The sequence below is a fragment of the Octodon degus genome, unplaced genomic scaffold (assembly GCF_000260255.1).
Source record: "Octodon degus isolate 3935 unplaced genomic scaffold, OctDeg1.0 scaffold00259, whole genome shotgun sequence".
Lineage (NCBI taxonomy): Eukaryota > Metazoa > Chordata > Mammalia > Rodentia > Octodontidae > Octodon > Octodon degus.
Window position 1 is genome coordinate 1,932,784 of NW_004524835.1, and position 23,950 is coordinate 1,956,733.

The 23,950-nt window shown below is 37.4% G+C and overlaps 2 protein-coding genes and 1 pseudogene across 4 annotated transcripts in view; 2 read left to right on the forward strand and 1 right to left on the reverse strand.

Moving 5' to 3' along the window:
* The window catches only part of Il1rapl2 (interleukin 1 receptor accessory protein like 2), a 1,644,749-nt gene that overhangs the window by 812,906 nt on the left and 807,893 nt on the right, over positions 1 to 23,950 (reverse strand). The gene's annotated exons all lie outside the window — the stretch shown is intronic.
* Positions 1,752 to 3,265, forward strand: Tex13a (testis expressed 13A). Its single transcript, XM_023706478.1, has 3 exons — positions 1,752 to 1,780; positions 1,989 to 2,481; positions 2,570 to 3,265. Exons 2-3 carry the CDS (start codon positions 2,023 to 2,025, stop codon positions 3,263 to 3,265), a joined length of 1,155 nt encoding a protein of 384 aa, XP_023562246.1. The 5' UTR covers positions 1,752 to 1,780; positions 1,989 to 2,022.
* Positions 3,341 to 23,873, forward strand: LOC111814039 (annotated as a pseudogene). The gene is made up of 2 exons (XR_002819118.1): positions 3,341 to 3,382; positions 23,141 to 23,873. The product of XR_002819118.1 is annotated as a mortality factor 4-like protein 1 pseudogene (transcript).

Below are 23,950 nucleotides of genomic sequence, written 5' to 3' on the forward strand. Positions count from 1 at the left end.
AAAAGTATAAAAACGAAGTACAAGAAGTAAAGCCATGCTGTTATGTTGAGCTATAAGGGGACTCAGGTCAACAATTTCTGACACATCCAGTCAAGTGGAAGACCCAATACTATTATGGATTCCTGGACTCTTTTAGAATATTTTGCTGCTGGGATTGTTGTAATATCTAAAAGGGTATATTTATATGCCTTAGTTCTTTGAGGGAATAAGTGACAGGGATAAAGAGAATGGAGAGAGTAAATTAGAAAGGTAGGTTGAGGTGAAACTCTAATGTCAGGCCAAAGAGTAAGTCACAAGAATCATCAAATATTTTCAAGCTTAAAAATAACACAATTATAAGAGAGATCAGGAAGTAATTAGACATTAGTAATGGGCATTAAGACCATTATGTAGAAAGCAACATGGGCATTTCTCTGGCAAAAAAGGACACACAAGAAGTTACTGTGGTAGTAGCAAAAAGACACGGTGACTGCCTTGTTTCCTATTGCAGGGAGGTAGGTGTTGATGATTTTGAGAATTTTGCATTATTATGAATAAGAATAGGGGAACTATCTACTGTAGGTCCTAAAATAATGAAGCAAGAGGTCACAATCTGAGGATATTTTATTTTATTTATTTATTTATTTATTTCTGTGGTACCAGGAATTCAACTCAGGGCCTTATGCTTGCCAGGCAAGCGCTTATTCTACTGAGCTAACTCTCTGGCCCAGGATGTTTTAACCTAACATAGTACAACAAAATTTAGTAAAGCATATATATATATATATATATATATCTCCAGCTGATTTTCAGGGAATCAAATGGTCAAGTTTCTGCCAATCACACACAGCCAAATGGTTACACCATGCTCAATCAGATCCAATGCTTCCTTACATCATGTGCAAATAAGGAAATTTGTGGCTTAAACCAATTCAGTAATTTCTCTATTTTCATGTTTGGCTTATAAATTTTATTGCTCACATTTATATGAAGAGTGCCTCGTATATCTTCTGGTACTGAATAATGCCGCAGTCATAAATCATTATTTACTCGAACAGATTTTTAAGTTTGTCTACTTCTTTTATCAGGGAAGTATGTTAATTATAATAACATTTTGATTTTAAGATGTCATGCAGGTATGTATGAAATTGAAATATAGGTCAGGAGTCAGCAAACTGCAGACCAAATCATGTCAACTGCCTGCTTTTGTAAATAAAGTTTAACTGATATATAACCATATTAATTAATTTAGGTGTTATTTAACAATACCTTTATACTACAGGAAGTTGGGACAGAGATCCTTTATCCAGGAAAACTCAAATACCCTCTCTGGCCTCTTTTACAAAAAGTATGTTTTCAAGCCCTTGTCTAGTTATTCAAACATCTAGAAGAGTAGCTTCAGGGGGGTGGGGGTGGGGCAGAGACCACTGAGAAGTTGGAGCTGGGTTCTATTCTAGAACATTCCTTTCATAGGTGAGGGCCTATCAGGCCCTGGTTTGGGATAAACTCACTACAAATGGGTGGGTTGGGAATTTTGGGATTTGCTTACAAGAGCTACATTTTCTTGGTTCTGAGTCTTTTCTGACCACTCCCATTTCTTCTTCCCTTCTAAGGCTTTCACTCAAGTAGTGGGTTCCTTTGTTTCACAGGAGAGAGAAGGACTGTCCTCTCCTACTCCCTTCCACCCCTGTACTCTCTGGAAGTTGGGACATTCCCAGAGTAGAAATCTACATGTTTGTCCTCACAACTCCCTTTCCTTAGTAACCTGAGAAGAGGAAAGACCCTCCTGTCCCTGGCCCTGGTAGGGAGTGGTGGTCAGCCTATACCTCTTCTGGGCCCTGGCTAGAGAGTTAAGGTCTCCTTAGGAAGTGTCTTAAAATGGGGGAAAGCCTGGCTAGAGAGTCATTGTGAGGGTCAAGTTTGGGGAAAGGAGGGGTAGGAGAAGGTTGTGGGGAGAGAGGAGGGCCTGAGAGGGAGGAAAGGAACAATGGATTGATTTATCTCAACAGGGCCAGCAAAGCCACTAAGGCCCTTTTAACCATCATGGCCTTGAAACCCCAAGACCCCTATACTGGGTTCCGGCATGGCACCGTGGCAGACTTCATCAATAAGAAGATGTCCAGGCATGCAAAAGGTCCTGAGTTCTACCTTGAAAACATGTCTCTGTCCTGGGAAGAGATAGAAGACAAGATCAAAGCCATTCTGGAAGACAGTGAAATGTCCATTGATGCTCAAGAAGCCTGTGCCTGGGGTTGCCTGGCTCTGGGCCTTCGCTTGGCTCTCAGGCGGGGGCACTTACAGGGGCTCAGGGTGCAATGGCTACAGGACTTTGCCAAACTGCACAAGTCAGCCACTTATGCCTTGGCCTCAGATCTGAAGCAGCTCATAGAGCAGCAGGAGGTGGAGCGCAAGGAGGCTGCCTTCCAGCTGTGGCTAGCCCATGCCAAACTGGCCCAGGTGCAGAAAGAGAGGGACCTGCTGAGATGGAAGCTTTTGCATGCGGTAAGGTAACCCCACTGACCCCCACTCCAGTCCTACACCTGTACCCCCACCTCCAGGATAGGTCTCAGCCCTGTCTATTTTTCTTTAGGAGCTGAGAGCTTTCCCAAGACCAGCTGTGGAGGAGCCAGAACCGGTACAGGTAGAGACACTAGGAGCAGGTGAGAAGCAGGAGGTGGCAGAGGCTGAAGCTAGTGCCACAGGTGGAGAAAGAGGAGGAGGTGAAGAAGAAGAGAAGGATGTGACCAATACAGCCCCAGAGGAGGCCACACAGGAGCTAAGCGAAAGCTTCCTGCATCTTCTTAGAGTTGTCCAGCAGAAAAATTACACCGCTGGTCAAGAAAGAGAGGGTGATAATAATCCTGTAGAAACAGCCACACTTTATCTCTCTGGGGCCATGAAGGCCACGTCCACATCCTCACCAGAACCCCTTCCTGTCCAGCTCCCTGCCTCTTTCTCATACAACTACTCAAGCCCTTTTTCCTGTTTCCCTGTTGCATCTACCCTATCCCCACTAACAGCCCTGAGTTCAGCACCTATTGAACCTCAGATGCCCCCTGACTACTCAGGCTCTGATGTTAGCTTCTGGTCTACTGTGTGGGCTCCAGAAGCAGACTCTGAGGAACACTACAAAATGAAAAGAGACCTGGAACTCCATCAGCAGAGAAAACATCCAGTGTTTCGAAAGCCTGGGGATTGGGACTGTCCTTGGTGTAAGGCCGTGAATTTTTCACGTAGGGAAAATTGCTTCCGCTGTGGGAGGGCAATCTGGCTGCAAAATCCTTAGTAAAATCAGCAACTTGCAATGCAACAACACTTGAATAGGAAATTTATTTTCAGAGGCGGGTGGCCTGCATGGAGTATGGGGGTAAAGGGGGTATATGGGGCCAGGGAAGTGAACAAGGTGGGTGGGCATTGGAGAGGGTGTAGTCGGTGGGGAGAGACATGCTTTGATGATGATCCCTTTTGCATTCCACACAACACCCCAGAACTGATGCAGCTTCCTTATGTGTGTGCGTGTGCGTGTGCGTGTGCGTGTGTGTGTGTGTGTGTGTGTGTGCATGAGTGTCTCCCCATCCTCCTGTCTGGTAGATGTATGAGCTACTTTTATAAGCCCTCCTACCACCCTACCACCACATTCAGGCCTTAGATGATGGGAGCAGGAGTGGGCATTTGACCCATCATGAGCCACACAGATTCTCGGGCTACAGAATATGAACCAAAAGGTGGATCCCATACTCAGAATAGAGTCAAGTGATGGAGTAGTGGGTTGCTTTGAATTAGGGTTTGGGTCAGGCACAAACACTGAGGCCTAGCTCTGGCTGTTGGGGTCCAGAATCAGACATTTTGCAGAGGGTGTCTTTTAGAGTATACCTGTACAGAATAAGGTCCAGGAAACAGAAGGACATAGAGTACAGAATAATTATAGTACTCCAGCAAAGAATGGAGAGTGGCGGTGACTGTTTCCCCTCCTGCAATTGTGCTATGTGACCATCAACTTCATGCAGATCTCCTTTTCCTATAGTAACTTCAATGCATTCCTGTTGTGAGTAACCAGACCCTTTCCAAGTCAGAAACTGGCACCAGGAGAGCAATTTTAAACAACAGACTATCAAAATTTTGAAATTGGGTGTGGGGTTATTCCACAGTTTGACAAATAGTAGGGATTACTGTATCCTAAGAGTCCCCAGAGAATCTTTCCCAGTCCCTTCTGGGTGCAACCAGGGTGAGTAAAATCTGAGTGGGAACTCATACCACTTTAGAGGAAGTGAGTCAACCAGAAGGTTAGCTGGGCCGGACCAAAGGGCCAAAGCATGGTGCTCTTTCTTCAATGCACTATCAAGATACATGTGGAGAGAGTCTATCTACAAAGCTCTCAGTGAACTCAGAAACATGAAGTAGTACATAAACATATGACAATGTAAAATTCAATTTCCAGGAAGTGGGTGAGAGTGGGTGGTGGGTTGGTTTGCTTCTCCCCATCTGATGACTACAAGCTACATGAAGGGGGTCATGTGGCTTTTCACCCTCAGAGAGAAGACTGGGGAGCAGTTGCACCTGGACCAGACTGAGATAGTATTAGAGAGACCCTGGATGTCTACTGGGTACTGAGGATGTAGGCACTACATAGCCATTGTGGCTATGGGACATCTCTGTGGAGGCTTGATTTAGAGTTGTCTCCTAATAAAGGAGTGTATGGACAATTACCAGCAGGATTTGGAGCCATATCATTAACTTACAAAATTCCATTCATATTCCTACTCATGAATTTTATTGGCTTTATTTATTTCTCTCTAGGATAGAGTTTTCTTATCCTTTCTACTCCTTACATTTTGAGTTAGAATATTATTTGGTACTGAGGGCTGTCCAGGACATAGTAGGATGTTCACCAGAATCCCTACCCTCTGCACAGTAGATGCTGGTGGTATCCACTCAACCCTACTCCCTCAGTTGTAGCAATGGAAAATGTCTCAGGACATTGCCAGATGTCTACTAGAGTGAAAAGCATCCCCACTTGGGAAGAGTGGGGCAGTGAATTATCTAACAACAGTGTTATCAGGGGAAGAAACAAAGGGGAAGATCACAGAGACTCAGAAACCCACTAAGATAGGAGTTGAAAACTGTTCTTTGGGCCTAACATTTACTTTGGCTCTTAAAGTCAATTCAGGACAGTGGCTCTGTAAGAGTGAAACTGCAAGATTAAGAAGTGAATGGGAAGTAGGGAAGCCAACTCAGGGAGAGGAAGCTCTTTTCAAGGACAGAAGCTGGCTGTGAAAGGATAGAGTCCTGTGAGATATATCATTGATAGTTTTTTAAATATGGGAGAAACTTGACCAATAAAGGGGATAACGGAAAAACTTTGAAAATAGAACAAATGTAAAAGAATGGGGTCTATCCTGCACTACTGCATTGGAGGCATGGCCAAGGTATAATAATAATAAAAATAATAATTATTATTATTATTATTAAAATTATTATTATTATTAGTGTATTTAGTACAGGGTTTACAGGGTCTCACTAAACAGATTGGACTGGTAGTGATCCTGCTGTTCTCAGTCTCCTAAGGCTGGGATTACAGGTGTGCACCATCATGCCCAGTCTCAGTCACTGTCTCAGCATGCCAGGAATCAAACCCTGGTCCCTGGGTCTGCCTAAGCAGGCACTTTAGTCCACTGAGCTATCTGGGTGGCCTTCATGGTATCATTAAATTTACAAAATCCCTCTAAAATTTCTGTTCATGTGCATATATATACTATGTAAATTTGTAGGTTCATGTTTGAGCAGGTATAGAAAAATATGGAAAAAAATTTAGCAAATAATTACCTAGGAAGAATGAAGTCAGGGTGGTGTGAGGTAGTGTAGAGGCCAGGAGATACAGGGCTTTACTTTTTCATGTAATTCTATTTTATGAAAATAAAATAAGATGTACACAAGTTTTATTTATTTATTTATTTATTTATTTATTTTTAGGGTTTTATTCGGGGAGTCAGGGTCTCACTACACAGCTCAGACTCTCAGTGATCCTCCTGATTTCTGCCTCCCTAGTGCTGGAATTATAGGTGTGTGCCACCATGCCTGGACTCCATCACTGGCTCAGTGTGCCCAGGGGTGGGGTCAGCACGGCATGCAGTGCCATGGAGCAAACCCTGGCCTCTGTGCTTACCTAAGCTGAGCTATATCACTGGCCTTCACAAGTTTTATTTTTTAATTTTATGAATTAACTGGCTTGGGAAGATTTAGAAAGGGTGGTATTTTCTCTAGGACAGAAGGAAGAAAGACAAAAGACAGGTTATGTGGCTAAGGAATGGGCAACTGAGGTAGCTTTGTACTGGCGTCTGTTAGATGATGAGGCAGCTAAAATGGAGCAAAATCAGAAAAAAGTGCATGGGCAGGGGAGAGCAATATACATAGAAATAGGCATTGAGGTGGGTGGTGTGGACAGGGAGGACCACATTGATGCAGGGCTCAACTGGAGGAAAACTTTGATTTTGTATGTAGTACAAACTCAGGAGGGGCATGGAAAAAGAGGCCAGGCAGCTCCAGGAAAGCTACTGACCACAAGTCTTTCAAGTATTGTTTTCATAATTTTTTATTAAAGGATTTGGCCTGTTAGGTTTTAGATATTATCTTTGATAGCATTATGGAAAGGTAAAAACATTTTTACAACTCCATGTGTTGTGTTTATTGAATGTGTTTTCCTCTATAAATCTAGGGAAAAGCATTCAATAAGATAGAATAAATTTTGCTTGCATCACTGAATTCTATCTACAAATGCAACAGGTGCTCTGCCTTGGCCTTTGAGACCACAGGCAAGGATGCTTGATGCTAGGGAAGGTTAAAAGGGGGATGCCTTTCAAAACATTACTTCCAAAGTGAAGGCCTAATTCTATGAGATGAGAGAATACAAGAAATGGAATGAGATTTGTCTTGGCTACTCTTCTCTCATTGCTAGGACAAATACCTGACACCCAAAATGAAGGGAGGAAAGGTTTACTTAGCTCACAGTTAGTGGAGGTTTCAGTCCACACTCAGCTGGCTCCAAGGCAGAGTGGCACATGGCAGACAGCAACTGTGCATGGCAGAGGCAAAGAGCAAGAGCAAATTGGAGGAGTAGTGGCAATAATGGCTACAGAGAGCAAGTCTGTCTCCCTTAAACTGCATTCAGGCTATCAGCTCCAGGCTGGCTGTAATATTCACAGCCATAATCCCAGCAGTACTCAAACCCATAATCACAGTGGATCATGAGTAAATCGCAAATTCAGGAGGTCTGCCCCAAGACCGAATGAGACTTTGGGGAGACAACTAGACACAAACCATAGCAGATTGCACTAGAAGCAGTGTATTGTTCCAATTCAGTTGCTGTACCTCTAGAAAGCTGTAATATTCCCCTTTGAGATTGCCTTTTGAGATCACAACCAAGTGGTAAAAGGAAGAGCCAGGCATGGTGGCATTGTCTATAATATGAGCATTCAGGAAAGGAGACTGAAGCAGGACAAACACCTTGAGTTCAAGACCAGCCTGGGCTACATAGTCCAGGCTAGTCTGAACTTCATAATCAGACCCTTTCTCAACAAAACAACCCAAAAACTAAGTGATGAAAGGGAATGACAACCAGGTGTTCCTTTGTTCACCTTCCTCTTTCTGATGACCTATTCATGTGCTGGGCAGTCAAACTTAGCTATGCCTGCCTTTAACTAATAGAAAATAAGGGGTTTGGGAGATAACTCAGCAGTCTAAGTGCCTACCTGGCAAGCACAAGGACTGGGGTTCAATCCCCAGTACCACATGTTGTGCCATCGAAACTGGACATGGTAGCACATGCCTGTAATCCCAGCTCTAGGGAGACTGAGATAGGTGGAGCTGCATAGGCAGACTCTATACCAACTAAAGAAACAAGGAAAAGATTTTTTAAAAATTATAGAAAGTAAAAAATAACTCAAATAGTATTTTATTTATAAACAACAATGCGTTGTCACCTTTGTTTAATGTCATTAGAGATCAAAGTCAAAAGTTGATGAGAGTGTACAGCAAGATTACCTAGTATAGGAAGCTTCCTTGATGACATAAAAATCAGGATTTTCTATGGCTTTTCATCATGCTGCAAATAATCAATGTTGACAGCTTGATTTTGTTGCATGTCACTTCACAAAATTGTCTTCCTGACATTTATTTCTATTGGCAAAACTTAACATAATTTAGGGCCAGTCAGATAGCTCAGCAGACTAAAGCACCTGTTTAGGCAAAGCCTGGCAGCTGGGGTTTGATCCCAGGTGTGCCCTGCTGTGCTGTGCCCACCCTGCACCCGGGGCATGCTGAGAGGCTAGCTGAGACTGGTCATAGTGGCGCACCCCTATAATCCCAGCACTTGGGAAAACAAGGAGGATCACTATTAGTATGATCTGTGTAGTGAGACACTGTACACCCTGTACTAAATACATGAAAATAAAAATTTTACATATTTTTAAAAAGGAGGATTAATGTGAGCACATTAAAAGGAGGTCAGATCTCTTGCCTTAAAGGAAAATGATGAATTACCAAATTTGAATCAAGAAGATATAAAAATTCCAAATAATCCAATATTAATGAAATTAAAGATGTAATTAAAACCTACCAATAAGGACAAGGATGTAAATACGAAATGTGGTCCAACCCCCTTCTTTATGTTGAGGACAAAGATATCAAGAGGTGATCAGAGGGGCCACAGAGATTGCTCAGTAGAATAAGTGCTTCCCTGGCAAGCGCACAGGTCTGAGTTCAATACCCGGTTCCGCAAAAAAAAGACAGGTGATCAGAGTAACAGGACTAAAAAGTACAAACATGCAAAAGTATCCCTTTATACCCAAATAAATACATATGCTTTGCTATTAGAGTATAGTTTAATGTGGAAATGAATGTGAATAGTTCAAGGCCTCGATTTTGATTTAAAGAGATCAAGGCACAAGGGTGAAAATACCTATCTCACTTCTACTTAGTTATTATTGTTTGTTTATTTGTTTGTTTGTTTGTTTCATAGTCATAGATCCAGATAGCACACACTAACTCCCAATGAGCTCTCTTGCCAAGATAGATTCTCTTCATCATGGAGACTGAAGATTGCTCTGTGTCAGTTCCGATCACTGAGAAAACTAGTGGGAGTTCAAGTTCTGATTAACCATGCTGTGGTCAGACACTTTGCTCTTCTTAAGTATAAATTTGTAGAAGAGATCTACTTTCTATAAATAAATATATATCCTCCATGGAAATATCATCTGCTAGAAACGTCTTACTATCCAGTTGCAGGTTAAGATATCCATTAGTTGTGCCTCCTTTTTTCTAAGAAATGCTCATTTTCTTAAAATATCAGGCTTTAAAAAATAACAACCTGGGCATGGTGGTGGTGGTGAACACCTTAGGAGACTGAGGCAGGTGGATTACTGTGAGCTCAAGGTCGGCTTGGGCTACAAAGTGTATCAAAGGTCAACTTGAACTGTGTAGTATAATCCTATCTCAAAAAGACTATAATTATTAGGTTCACATTTAAAAAATCAATGTTGATAAACTCAGGTTCCAGACAAAATTACTTCCCTTGTGCTAGCCACATTTTACAATCCCACTGTTCCATACTCTTTCCTACTATTTAATCTCTATTTTTCTTTCATTAGAGATTATCAACATACTACCTTCTTTCATGTGTAATGGAACATAACACGCTAAGTTAGTGTTTGCAGATTTCCCCAGTTCCTTGTCCTTTAAACATAATGCTCTTTCCAATTGTATGGGTCTCTCTGAATCCAGCAAGATCCACGGAGATTCTTGGCATAGCACAACAGTGCGGAACAGGAGTAATGGCCGGAAGAGCGAACAAATTGCAAGGAACAATGATAATTTAACTATGTTACATTGGAAAGGTGAACTAGAGGTACATACAGGTAAACAAATGAGGAGGATGAGAAAGGGAAGAAGGGAGACATTTGCAGAGGATTAATTTCAGGTAGAGTTTTTAGTTGGGAATGACAGAGGCTTATGAGAAGATACAACATGTAAAAGATTTGGGGAGTAAAAGAAATATAAAAAGATGATTTTGCCTTATGGGGGGATGCAAATTGGCTCCCCCTTGATTTTTCAAGGAAACACAGTAAATGTTTAAATATTCAAGCATTTAACAACATGCTTAGTTGGTACAGTGTTTACTAGGATCTTGAGCTACATGAAATCCAATATTTTGAGTTCTGATTATTTATAATTTGTAGATACACCCTAAATCTCATATAATCAGTTAGAAGTAAGGAACCATATCATTTGCATTTATATTTTAATACCTTTTCCATAGCAGTTACTTGATAAATGTTTGTTTCATGAATAACGTACACCAAGAGCTGAAATGATATTGGCTGAAAATCACGCCACTCATTAAAAAGAAACTGACACCTGCAGGCAGATGTGAATGAATACTCATTTATGTTTCATGATGAAACATTTCAACTTCAAGGCAAAGGGAGGAAAGCAGTTTCATGCAAACAGTTCTCAAGTTCATATTTATGACATCTGATTATATTCATTGCATTACTGACATAAGCTGATGCACACGTTTTTCTAACTGATTCTACTCTGGGTGTTTGGAAGCCAAAGAAAACAAACAAAAGGAAAGAACCTTTTAAGGATATACTTCCGGCAGAGTTCCTTAACCTTTCTGATGTGGTAAAAACAGTACTTTCTTATGTTTGGAAGCTCAAAAGTGATCACACAGGATTACAAGTTTATAAGACAATTACTTTGGTTCTGTGTTTAAAAACTGTTGTAATGCCATCTGTATGTTTCATGAAATTAGAATATATATTCGACTGCACACTGTTGTTGGTTTTAAGTATAATTCTACATTTATTACCAGAAAATACTGTGAAATAGGAAAAATAGGAACAGAACTTCTTATAGTTAGGAATTCATCTTCTATTGTGATGCACCAAACAGATCCCTATGAATAATAATAAGTAATAAATGCGAAATCAGTAGAAAAAACTGGTTGTGTTTTTACGTGCTCTGAACTCAGACAGACCTAAGCAAATCTATGCTCCACTATTTATTAGCCATGTGTTATGGTGTAAAATGTTTTAATTTCTATGAATATCAGTTTTAAAATCCTGGCTTTTTAATTAAATTTTGTGCTGCAATAGACATGGGAATAAATGTATCAATCTAATATGAGGTCCTTGCCTTTTGAAGATACCTACAAAGAGCTGGGATAAATAGAATCCATATTTTTAGTTTTCTAAAGAATCTTTATATGAATTTCCATAGTGGCTGAACTAGATTATATATCTACCAACAATGTACAAGGCTTTGTTTTTCTTCAGAGCCTTATCAATCTTTGTTACTATTTGATATCCTGATAATAGCCCTTCTTTCCTAGTGTTTTAATTTGCTTTTCTCTTATGGCCATGGATATTGTACATTTTTAATGTATTTATTAGCCATTGTACTTATTCTGAGAAGTCTATTTATTGTCCCACATTTTTTATGTATTTAGTACAGGATCTACAGGGTCTCACTACACAGATGGAACTCATAGTGATCTTTCCTGTTTTTCAGCCTCCCAAGCACTGGGATTACAGGCACATGCCACCACACCCAGTTTCAGTCTCCATGGGCTGGCAAGATGAACTGGGGAGTGAACCTCCAGGCCCTGCATCTAAGCAGGAGCTTTAATCTGCTGAGGTATCTGTCTGGCCCTATTGTCCAATTTTTATTGGAACTTTTATTTTGGAGGGATCTGATATATTTTTAGATCTTTGTATATTCTCAATATTTGTCCTCTGAGGAATAGCTGGTGATTTATTTCGTATTCTGTGGGTTGTGTCTTCATTCTGTTGCTTGCTTGCCTTGCTATGCAGAAGAATTTAATTTGCTATAATTCCATTTGCTTATTCTTGATGTTATTTCTTATGTAATTGGGGTTATGTTCAAAAAGTGCTTGTTAAACATATGTCTTCAAGAGTTTTATCTATTTTATTTTCCAACACATTGTGTCCCTATTTTAACATTTAGTTCATTGAAATGCTTTAATTTTCATTTAATACATCATGAGAGATAGAGGTATATATTCAGCCTTCTGCATGTAGATGGCCACTTTTCAAAGCACCATTTGCTAAAGAGGTTACTTTCTTCCAGAGTATGTTTTTGGCCCTTTGTCAAAGACTGGATGACTGAATGTATGTTTGGTTTTTTCTGCATCTTGTATTCTGTTCCACTTAACTGTAGGGCTGTTTTGTTTTTGCCAGTAGCAAGCTGTTTCTACTTCTTCTAGCTTTGTAATATAATTTAACATTCAAGATTGTGATGTTCCTGCCTTGCTCTGGTGGCCCAGAATTACTTCTTCTGTTTTCACATAAATTTTAGGAACTTTTTTTCCCAGTTTTATGAAGAATGTTAGTGGTACTTTGATTGAGATTGTGTTAAACCTGTATATTACTTTTGGAATTATGGCTATTTTGACAATACTGGTTTTGCCTATCCAGGAACCAGGGATATCATTTTCAGAGGTTCTCTTTAAACTTGTTCTTCATAGTACTATAGTATCCATTGTAGAGGTTTCTATTTTTCTTCCTTAGATAAATTCCTCCCATCCAAGTACTAACCAGGCCCAATCGTGCTTAGCTTCTGAGATCAGATGAAATCGGGAGCATTCAGGGTGGTATGGCCGTGGACTTAGATTAATTCCTATGTGTGCAATTTTTCTTGATGCTATTGTAGATTTTTTTCTAACTTCTTTATCAGTAATTCATTATTTGTGTACAAAAATGCTACTGATTTTTGCAGGCTGCGTTTATAACCTGCTATCCTACTAAATTTGGCTATTAACAGAAGGAGCTTATGGGTGAAATTTTGGGACTTTATATGTAGAGGATTAAATCATTTGCAAATAATAACAATTTCACCTCTTCCTTCCTATGCATAATTTCTTTTTCTTCTTCATTCCCCCATTTAATGGATCAGATACTACATTAAACAGGGGTGGTGACAGTGGACATCCTTCTCTTGTTCCTGAATTTAGAGGGAAATCTTTCGATTTTCTCCATTTAATTTGATGTTAATAGTAAGCTTAGGGGCTGGGGAGATAGCTCAGTAGAATAAGCACTTGCATGGAAAGTGCAGGGTCTTGAATTCAATCCCCAGTACCACACACACAAAAAAAGAGTAAGTTTATCATGAATGGATTCTACAAGTTAGAGATATGGACCTTCTGTGCCTATATTCTTCAGGATTTTTATCATGAATTGGTTTTGGATTTCTCAAAGGAGCTTTTGGATCTATTGAAATGATTGTGTGATTTTATTCCTTGCTTCTCTTTATGTGCTATATTATATTTATTGATTTGCAAATGTTGAACCATCACCAGAATGAAAGGCACTTGGAGATGATGCATGCTCTTTTTGATGATTTGTTGCATTCTGCTTATATTTTGTTGAGGACTTTTGCCTCTACGTTCACTAAAGAGATGGGCCTGTATGGGATTTTTTCACTGGGTTCTTGTCTTGGTTTGGAATCTGAGTAATGATATCTTCCAGAAATGATTTTGAATTATTCCTTCACTTTCAAAATTATCAAAGAGTTTAAGAAATACTGGCACTACATCTTCCCAGAAGTTCTTAGATAATTAAGAGTGAATCCACTGGGTCTTGCGATTTTCTTCGTTGGTAGGTTTCTACTACTATTTCAATTGCATTGTGGGTTATTGGATTATTCAAAGTTTTTATATCCTCTGTGTTAATTTTGTTAATTCCTATATATGTAGGACACTATTTTTCTGGAATCTTTAATTTACTAGGGTACAGATTATGGAAAAAGTTACTAATAATATTTTGGATATAAGCCGTGTTTATTGTATCTTTGTCTTTGAGATTGAACTATTATTATTATTATTATTATTATTATTATTATTATTATTTTGTGTGTGGAAATGGGGATTGAACTCAGGCCCTTGTGCTTGCCAGTCAAGAGCTTATTCTACTGAGCCATCTCCCTGGCCCCAAGTTTGAATTATTATTGGTATATCACTACATTATTTATTTAGATTTACTCTTTTTTCATACAGGCATTCACAGATATAACATCTACATAGGTTATAAGGCCACAGAGGAAAGTGATCGATGACGTAGAGTGTGCCTAATGAGAGTCACATGGAGAGGAAACATTCTCTCAGGCTTTCACAGAGAGCAAACTGGTCAACGGCCATGACTCATCTACATGGCTGACACTAACAAAGGATCTACAAGCTGCAGTACACAGTTTGAGGCTAAATCCTCAGGGGATTTGACTGACCTTGTCAGAAACAAAAGTTACATTTTGTGTTATATAGGACTTGCTTTATCTTGGTCTTAACCATCCAGCCAAAAAGTATAAAAACGAGGTATATAAAGTAGAGCCATATTAATATGCTGAGCTGTAAAAGGCTCTAGTCAACAACATCTGACATTGCCAATCGCACAGAAAACACTCTACTATTATGGACTACTGGACTATATTGGTGTGTTTTGCTGAATTCACACACCTATAATATTTAAATGGTAGGGGCCGGGGAGATGGCTCAGTGGAATAAGCGCTTCCCTGGCAAGTGCAAGGGCCTGAGTTCAATCCCCTGCTCCACCAAAAAAAATATATATATATATATTTAAATGGTAGTGCAATAACCATCTCTGACAAAACTAAACAAAAAAATGGGGATACAAGCGAAGGATCATTTTGCATCTGTATATACAAAATAATTAGAATAGATATACAGCTAGTTTCTCTTAATTCAATGAGAAGAATGATTTGTACTAATAGTGCTTGGACAGGATATCATTTCTTCATCTTGTACTATAAATAACCACTACAAAGACAATATGCAATGTATTAATTATTGAAACTGTCTTACTAATCAGTTTTGAAACTATCTCCTTGCTAGTTTTTCTCAATAAAATTAATTTAAAAATCTACATAGGAACTGTAACATATTTCTTCATTCAGGGCCTTAAAGATGTCAATGTCTAATTTACATGTATTTGCATAATTACTGAATTTTCCTTTGCCCTTGATTTCTTATTTCTTTGTAATGTTATATATATATATATATATATATATATATATATATGAAATAAACCAGACACACATGTGTAAATATCTTATAGTTTCCCTAGTATAAGAACTCAAAAGAAGAAATACTAATAGAAAGGTATAATACAAGTAAAAGGAAAGCAGGATCTCAAGGACTAACTAATCAAGAAAGGGAAAGGAGAAGAGCTAGGAAACATGAATAAGTCAAGTCATACAGTTATATGTAGAAGATGGGCAAGGCAATGATCCTGAGAATCTCTAGAAGATTTTTGAATCTAGTAGTTAATTGGAAAAATTTCCACATCCTTTTCAACCATTCCTCAGGTGATGGGCATCTTGGTTGTTTCCAAGATTTGGCTATCACAAATTTTGCTGCTATGAACATAGGCACACATATATCCCTATGAAATGTTTTCAGATCCTCCGGGAAAATTCCCAGTAGAGGAATAGCTGCTTTAAATGAGATTTCCAGTCCAACTCTTCTGAGGAGTCTCCACACTGATTTCCATAATGGTTGCACCAGTCTACACTCCCACCAGCAGTGGAGAATGGTTCCTCTTTCCCCACAGCCTCTCCAACATTTGTTGTTGGGTGATTTCTTTATGATAGCCATTCTTTCTGGGGTGAGATGATATCTCAATGTTGCTTTAATTTGCATTTCATGGATGGCAAGTGATGTGGAGCATTTTTTCATATATTTATTCGCTTCTTTAATTTCATCCTCTGAGAAATGTGTGTTCATCTAAGCTAGGTATAATTTTATGAGCAAGTATATTATCAAGTTTTAAAAGTCAAAATATAATTTTAGTCACGTTAGATAAGTGCTGACACAGTTCCTACACCAATAATGAAGTCAGGGACTCCTGTTAACAATAGAAAATAGAAAACACAACTAACTGTAACATACAGAGACTAAAATAGATGTTGCTACTGTTTGAAGATCCTGTTCCACAGTCTTGATATTTTGGGGGGTCAATTAATTCTAGAAGATCCAGGCTTTCACTTTTTGACAAGAAATTTATCTGCTCTCCTAGAAATCGCTACCCAGGCAACCAACTTGTTGACACTTAAATTTCAAGGATCAATAGTTAAGTTGAAATTGAATTATGAGAAATGTTCAATGTCCTTGAAAACATCTTGGTAACCATAGTAAGGAGAAGTATAGTAGGGTGGGAAATGATTAAGTACTATTTGTAGAATAGGATAATTGCTTTTCTAAAGACACAAGTTTCTTTGAAATATAACATAAAATAATTCCTATAAATTATTTCATAAAATATTTTATGAAATAAATCCCATAAAATAATTTCCTATTCAATGAAAGTTTGTTGACTGAAATACAAAATCTTGCTCTTGTATGTTACATAGGCATGTATAAATCAGGATCATTTGACAACAAAAATCAGGTAAAATTACTCTAAATTTATATTTATTTCTTATTTTTTATTAGGGAGTATTTTAAACATACTACAATTGAGGACAATATAATAAATGCTTTTCTACACATTAAACAGAATCAAAACTTTGAAACATACTACATTTTTGTTTCAAATAAACATATTCCCAACCCCATCCTTATCTGCAAACTTTTCTGACCAACTTATTTTGTGACAGTAATAATCAGTAAAATATGACTTATTAATTGATATTTGAATAATCAAACTAAATGCTATGCTTCCTGGATGGATAAAAACTCTACTAACACTTTGAAGTTTATAAGGCATTTAGATTTGGGGATTCTCATGTATTTCAATTATTATGAAATAAAAATAGTAGATTATATCTTTATTCGATAAAGGAGTGTCTTATTCTCTTCACTTCATTGCAGAGGTAAATGGTCATAATATATTTGAACCTGTAACTAGTTCTTTGTGTGTAGTCATTGTTTTCCCTAAATGGGCAGGTTTGTACATATGTTTAATCAAATATAATTATATCTTTTCATATCAAGTAATTTAGTACAAGATAGTCATAATGGACATATATTCATCCAAAACTCAACCCACCCCTGAATTAAAATTTTTGAGAGAGCTGTATGCAGGAGTTTTGACAAATAAGATTACTCTCCTCAATTTTATCCTATTAAGTGACTGTATTAAGACTAAAGTGGGGAGGTTGCATTTAGTATTTTCTGGATTTGCCCTGCTTCTCAAAATATGACTCAGTCCTCCACTATTCTTCTGCTACTAGCCCATTAACATGCTAAGAAATTTAACTAATTGCTATTGAAATTGGCCAATTTTTTTTTCCAAAGGGTGTAATTAGTTACTATGAGGTCAGAAAAGTAAATTTCTTGGAATGATTCAAATGGATTGAGAATATTACTAAATATTTCATATCTGTATTTTAAACATGGAAATCAATAGAATAATATCAGAGGTCAATAGAGCATTGAAAAAATATTCATGATGGTCTTAAGATGATAATGAAACTTTAGATTTTATTTTAATATTGATCTTATTAATTTAAAAGCCCTTTTAATCTATAAATGTCATGCATTACAATTGTAGGAACTCACCTCTATGCACTGAACTACTTTGATGCCCATTTGAAGGTATTTTTTACAACTAAATCAGAAACCTTGCTCATTATTCATAGTCAAATCTCAATTATGTAGACTAAAATAGATACATGTGTCTCTGAGTTGACAAGATGGGTTGATTTCTTTAAAATAATGGTACTTGATCTTTATTTTTTTTCCTTGCCAAGACATACAGCAGGCATAAGAATAAAAAGTTCAACCAATCCCTATCAGTTTCAATTGTTTTCTAAGACCTGCATTAATAAAATAAATTATCCATTATGCTTGAATCTAATCCTCTGCTTACTGGAATCCATCCCTTTTTTTCTACTAATCTACATGTGAGTTGACAACCACCAACTCAGATGGTACCTACAACAAATATAAACAAGGTCAACCTGATATAAACTTAAAAGAGAAAGCCACCTACAGAAAAGGATCTTAGAGACATTGGGAAGTGTCACTATCCCCAGAGCATTATTTTACCATTTGTAGACCTGTGCTTGAAATAGTGAAAATCTTTTTTTTTAAATCAAATAGTTTGTCAGCAAGAAAGACCTAGAAGCAGAAACAGTAGTAGCAGTAAGCACATTTACCATTCAAATATTGATTTCTAATACCACTCTTTACTAGAAGTTATCAGGGATCTTTAAAAAATGGCTGATTTTTTAAGAGAACAAAATATAATAAAACTTAGAAATGATATAGAATTCCAGACAATAAGATGATATGAATTCAGCACTGGCTGTTATATTGCAGATTGTCTTCAAAGCAGTTGCTCAGATTAGCACATATAAACATGCAAAATTGGTTAAAAATATTTTTTAAAAGTTAAGCATTAATTGTTCCTTTCAATAATCTAATAGCTGATTCTTAACCTGAGCAGGAAATACATAAGATAAGCCTGAAGTTCCTTTCTATAATATAAATAAATGCTAAAGACAACATTATGCAATATAACACCCAGTGTTGAATTCCTATTATTTTGTTTAATGAAATTCTGTATTCTGCTCTTTGTTTAGTGAACTTCTGTATTCTGCTTTTTTCCCCTATTTTTATTTCTTTAAAAAATAAAAAACACCCTCAGCAAAACTCACAATGCATTATACCAAAGGAGTCAATTAAAACAGCTTCCAATAGGCAAACATCAAAGAATTTGACCAGGAAAGTACAGTAGTATTGTATTAATACCCAATGTATAATATAAAAATCCTTGAATTCATATTATAAAAATGACTGAAACTCAAATAAGCAAGAAGAGATCTATTTCTCTTGAAGAACTGTAAATAATTTATGTAGACATTTTGCCCTTAAGAAGTTATAGCTTTTTTATCCACTCCTCAGTTGATAGGCATTTGGGTTGTTTCCAAGATTTGGCTATGACAAGTTCTACTGCTATAAACATGGGTTCACATATATCACTGTGGTATGATGTTTTCGCTCTTCTAGAAAAATGCCCAAGAGGGGAATAGCTGGATAAATGGGACTTTTAATTCCAAGTTTTTGAGACATCTCCACACAAATTTCCACTTAGCTATAAAGAAAGATAAACTCAAGGCTTTTATTAATAAATGGATGCAACTAGAGGCTATACTCATAAGTGAAATAAATCCGACTTGCATGTGTAAACATCATAATGTCTCCCTTGTGTAAGAACTTGAAAGAGTAAATAAAATCTGAAAGGTACACTAGATGTAGTAAAAGGAAAGGAAACTGTTCAAAAGGAAAGAACAATTGGAATGAGGGAAAGGGGAAAAGAAGGAAGGGGAAAAATATATACACACAGGATAGCTAGAATAATTGTACTAATTCTATTGGGATTTTTTGAAGAAAGCAGTTAATGCTTCAAATTTTCACTTAGAGAAAGTTTATATGCTTTTATCTGGTAAGATGAGTACTTTGAAGACAACAATGTATGATATAATAACTATTGCTGAGTTCCTATCAACTTGTTTCTTAAATTCTGCACTGTTTCCAATGTTTTATCTATTTTTTATTCTCTTTACAATAAAAATTAAACATATAATAACTAAAGTCCTCATAATTATCCTATGCCTTGATTAGTACTATTTCCTTGCTTAAGATTAATTTGAATATCTATCATTCTCTATATATTTATGTTTACTTATGCCATCTATAGCTATATATCCTATTTAAATGTCATGATCGTATATCAGAGAAACTCAAAAGACTCCACCCAAACAACTAGTAGGAATAAATGAATTTCATATATTATAAGAGTATAAAATCCACATGTGATCATACCTTGAGAGAAAAGTCAGCTATTAATCTCCTCGGTATAATACCTATAGTTCCCACCAAGCCCAGGTCAAAAATTATTTTTCAAAAATGTTTTACACTATAGCAAGTATTACAAATATTTTTGTCATTACAAACTAAATGATAGGCTAAAACACTTACTTATATAGCAATTATATTATATAGGTATAAATAAACTAGGGATGATTTAGAGTGTACAAGAGGATAGACATAGGTTATAGGCAAACACACAGCAACTTCACATGAAGAACATGAGCACTGTCATATTTTGATATCTGGTAGGAGTACTGATAGCAATTTCCTGCACATCCTAACAGATGACTGTAGTAAACATTTCGCTATAGTGCATGACTGTGTATAAGTATGGTGTAGCATAACTATGCCTTCCATAAGTATGGACTATGAGTAATAACATTTCCCCCAAGATTATTATATGGAAAGGAAGTAAAAAGAGCAACTTCATAGTGGGAAAAAAGACAAGTGTAATCTCAAGACAGGTGATCAAGGTCAACATCAACAGTAAAAACACTAGTACATTGATAAGATATAATAAAAATGGTATTTTACCTCTGTGATCTTCTTCCACAAACATTATAAAATCTAACCATGAGAAAAAATATCTGATAGACCCTGATTATGGAACTCCTACAACATATCTGAGAAGTATACCTCAAACTTTCAAGGTCATCAAGAGTCAGGAAAGCATGAGGAATTGCTACAGCCAAGAAGACCTTACCAAGACATGACAACTACATACACTGTGGAGTCATGGCGGGTATACCAAAGCAGAAAAATTGCATTAAGGAAAAACTGAGGAGAGCCAGGGAGATAGGTTGGCAGTCTCAGCACCTGCCTGGCAAGTGCAAGGACCTGGGTTGATTCCTGGTACCGCATGTCGTACCAATCCCACACTGAGCCAGCCACTGAAACCAGGCATGGTGTCACACACGTAGTCCCACTGCTGCGAAGGCTGAAGTCAGGAGGATCACTACAAGTCCAAGCTGTGTAGACAGATCCCATACCAAACAAATAAATGATTTTTAAAAAATTGAGGCTACCTCTAGAAATTTGGCCATAAATACCATATTCATATGATACTAAATGAAAGAATATAAAAAACATTGGAAACTTTCTATGCTATCTTTGTGATAATTCCCTAAGTATAAAAACTTATTCCAAAAATGCAGTGTTTATGAAAAAAACCAAATAGGGAACATACAACTTAGTGTAGACAATCTGGAAACATAGTATATGTTTATCCATAAGGAAATAATTGATTAAATTGTGGCAGCAGAATATTAAGCAACCCAGAATATTATATACTTCAAAAGAATGAGTAATAAGACACTATATATTGTTTCAGAGAACACAAAAATATGGCCACTAAGAAGAATGAAACTTTGATTATTTATAGAAAAATAGGTCTAGAGATTTGAAGCAAGCCAGATTGAGAAAGACACATATCAACATGTTCTTCCTAGTATTTTGAAACACAAGAAAGTGGAAGAAAGACTATTATGAGAAAAGGATAAGGGAATAAATGGAAAAGAAGTAGAGCGTATGGAAAAGAAGCAGAGAGTAGGGATCATGGATATCATCAAAATATATTATGCATATTGCAACAAAAATGTGCCAGTAGAGAGAGGGCAGGTAAAGGGTAAAGGTGAGGATTACAAAGAATGTTATATAAAGATACTAATCTGCCAGAATGAAACCCATTGATCTGTATAACCAATATTCATTAATAGAAAAGACAAGAAACAAAAATATTCATAGAAATATATAAGCATCATTTTATTTTCTAAAACAATGAGAATTATTTTTCTGCAAATGTGTTTATGAAATTAAGCATATGGATGATTTGTGTAATACACACACTAATTTATTAACTTGGCGAGGATTGTAGCAGTGGCATAGGTTAGAGGGAAGAGAACAAAAGCGGAGATAGCAGAATTGAAGACATTACTAGAGCATGGGAAGTATGTAATACTTAGTCATTAATTCCTTATAATCTAAGTACCTGTGGATGCTATTAGGCTAATTCTTTGCAAATAAGCTTCAAATTTATGGGAGGAAAAGGAAAAAGCAAACAGAAATATAGATATAGAAGGGATGAGCAGGAAAAGTGTAGGCACATCCTGCGTGCTGGAAAATACTGTGTCAGTGACTAAAACGAATTACACTCACTTCTCAATTTTGCCGAGTTTCCCCAGCAGAATTCATTGCCTATCACTAAGGGTATAATGAAAGTAATTGCTGCTTCTACCAAGATCCTGCTGATTTTACCTACCTCAAACAGAACCTAAAGTCAGCTTATGCTCTCCCAGTTTTCCTTCCCCAACCAAAAGTGATTCTAAGGCATCAAAAAGTTTTTGTGTTTATATGTCACCTTGTTCTCCTGGCCTTTAGAACAATGAGGTCTCACCAGGGAGTATCAATTGCTTTGTATGAAGAAGCGACATAGCTTTGGCCTCAAAGTCCACAAGAGACAAAAATAGGGAGGGTTTGTATTTCTAAAAAGTTAAAATCAAATAGTGGGGTGCAGGTCCCTGGTGAGTCAGATCACAGACTCAAAATGGTAGAATTGAAAGGTATTTTAAAGGTCATTTCAGCTAGCTACTTCAATACCTAATCCAGTCTCTGTCTGAGTATTTGAGATGCTAGATCCTAGGTCCTGCCACTGAGATGAAGTGAGAAGAGAGGGTATTATTAACAATAAAACAGAATGCTTTCCACTGTAAACAGAATGCTTTCCACAGAATGATTTCCACTATAAAAAAGTAGGAATTAGGCCTGTGGTACCGCCCTAGTACAGTACCCAGAAATAACGAACAACTGTGTTTATGGATTTCTATGTTGAATATTTAGACCCACTGAAGACAAACTCACATTGCAGATTCTATGAATGATATTACTAATAGCTCCTTTCTAAAGAAGTATGCAGGAGGTTTTAAAACTACTTTCCCTTTAGCAAAAAAGGTGAACCTTTAGTCTGAATGATACTAAAGGTCATTTCCATGAGTAGATTCAAGATTGTTGAACCTATTAGCTTTTTCAGTACTTGTTAATAGAAGACCCAGGTGCAGGAATGGAGTTAAGAAAGTAGTGAGGTACAAATTTTTCTAAATTAAATGAGTTCAGTATAAACAAAATTCCTAATTTATAATATTCTAACAATAATTTTCTAACTAATGCAATAGATAATTAAAATTAAATTTACAGGGGCCCAGGATGTAGAGCGGCTGTGCCTGATGGCGCGTCTGACGCGAGTTCGGGTGGGGTAGAGAGTAGGGGGTGGTCAGTACCAGTGAAACACCTCAGCCTCCTCGGAAGAAGAGGGCCCGGGTTGATCCTACTGTTGAAAATGAAGAAACATTTATGAACAGAGTTGAAGTTAAAGTAAAGATCCCTGAAGAGCTAAAGCCGTGGCTTGTTGATGACTGGGATCTGATCACCAGACAGAAACAGCTGTTCTATCTTCCTGCTAAGAAGAATGTGGACTCCATTCTAGAGGACTATGCAAATTATAAGAAATCCCAAGGAAACACAGATAATAAGGAGTATGCTGTTAATGAGGTGGTAGCAGGGATAAAAGAATACTTCAATGTGATGCTGGGCACTCAGCTCCTCTACAAATTTGAGAGACCACAGTACGCTGAGATCCTTGCTGATCACCCTGATGCACCCATGTCCCACGTGTTTGGAGCACCACATCTACTGAGATTATTTGTCCGAATTGGAGCAATGTTGGCCTATACACCTCTGGATGAGAAGAGCCTTGCTTTATTACTGAATTATCTTCATGATTTCCTCAAGTATCTGGCAAAGAATTCGGCAACTTTGTTTAGTGCCAGTGATTATGAAGTGGCCCCTCCTGAGTACCATCGGAAAGCAGTGTGAGGCGCACTCACCGGTGTTTGGATCTCTGTCGACATGTTTTTGTTCCTAGTCTTTCTCTTGTACAAATGATGTACTTTGAAGATGTTAGTGTATAACAGAGTTGTTTGTTTTGTTTGATTTTAAACAGAAAATAAAAGGGGTTACAGCTCCTTTTTTCTTTCTTTTTTTCATTTCAAAGTTGCTACCAGTGTATTCAGTGAT

What these genes read in the sequence shown, in the direction of transcription:
- Tex13a (XM_023706478.1), top strand. Translation starts at nt 2,023, where the DNA reads ATGGCCTTGAAACCCCAAGACCCCTATACTGGGTTCCGGCATGGCACC. An exon ending in GATGGAAGCTTTTGCATGCG is followed by an intron (nt 2,482 to 2,569) that starts GTAAGGTAACCC and finishes ATTTTTCTTTAG; the next exon opens with GAGCTGAGAGCTTTCCCAAG.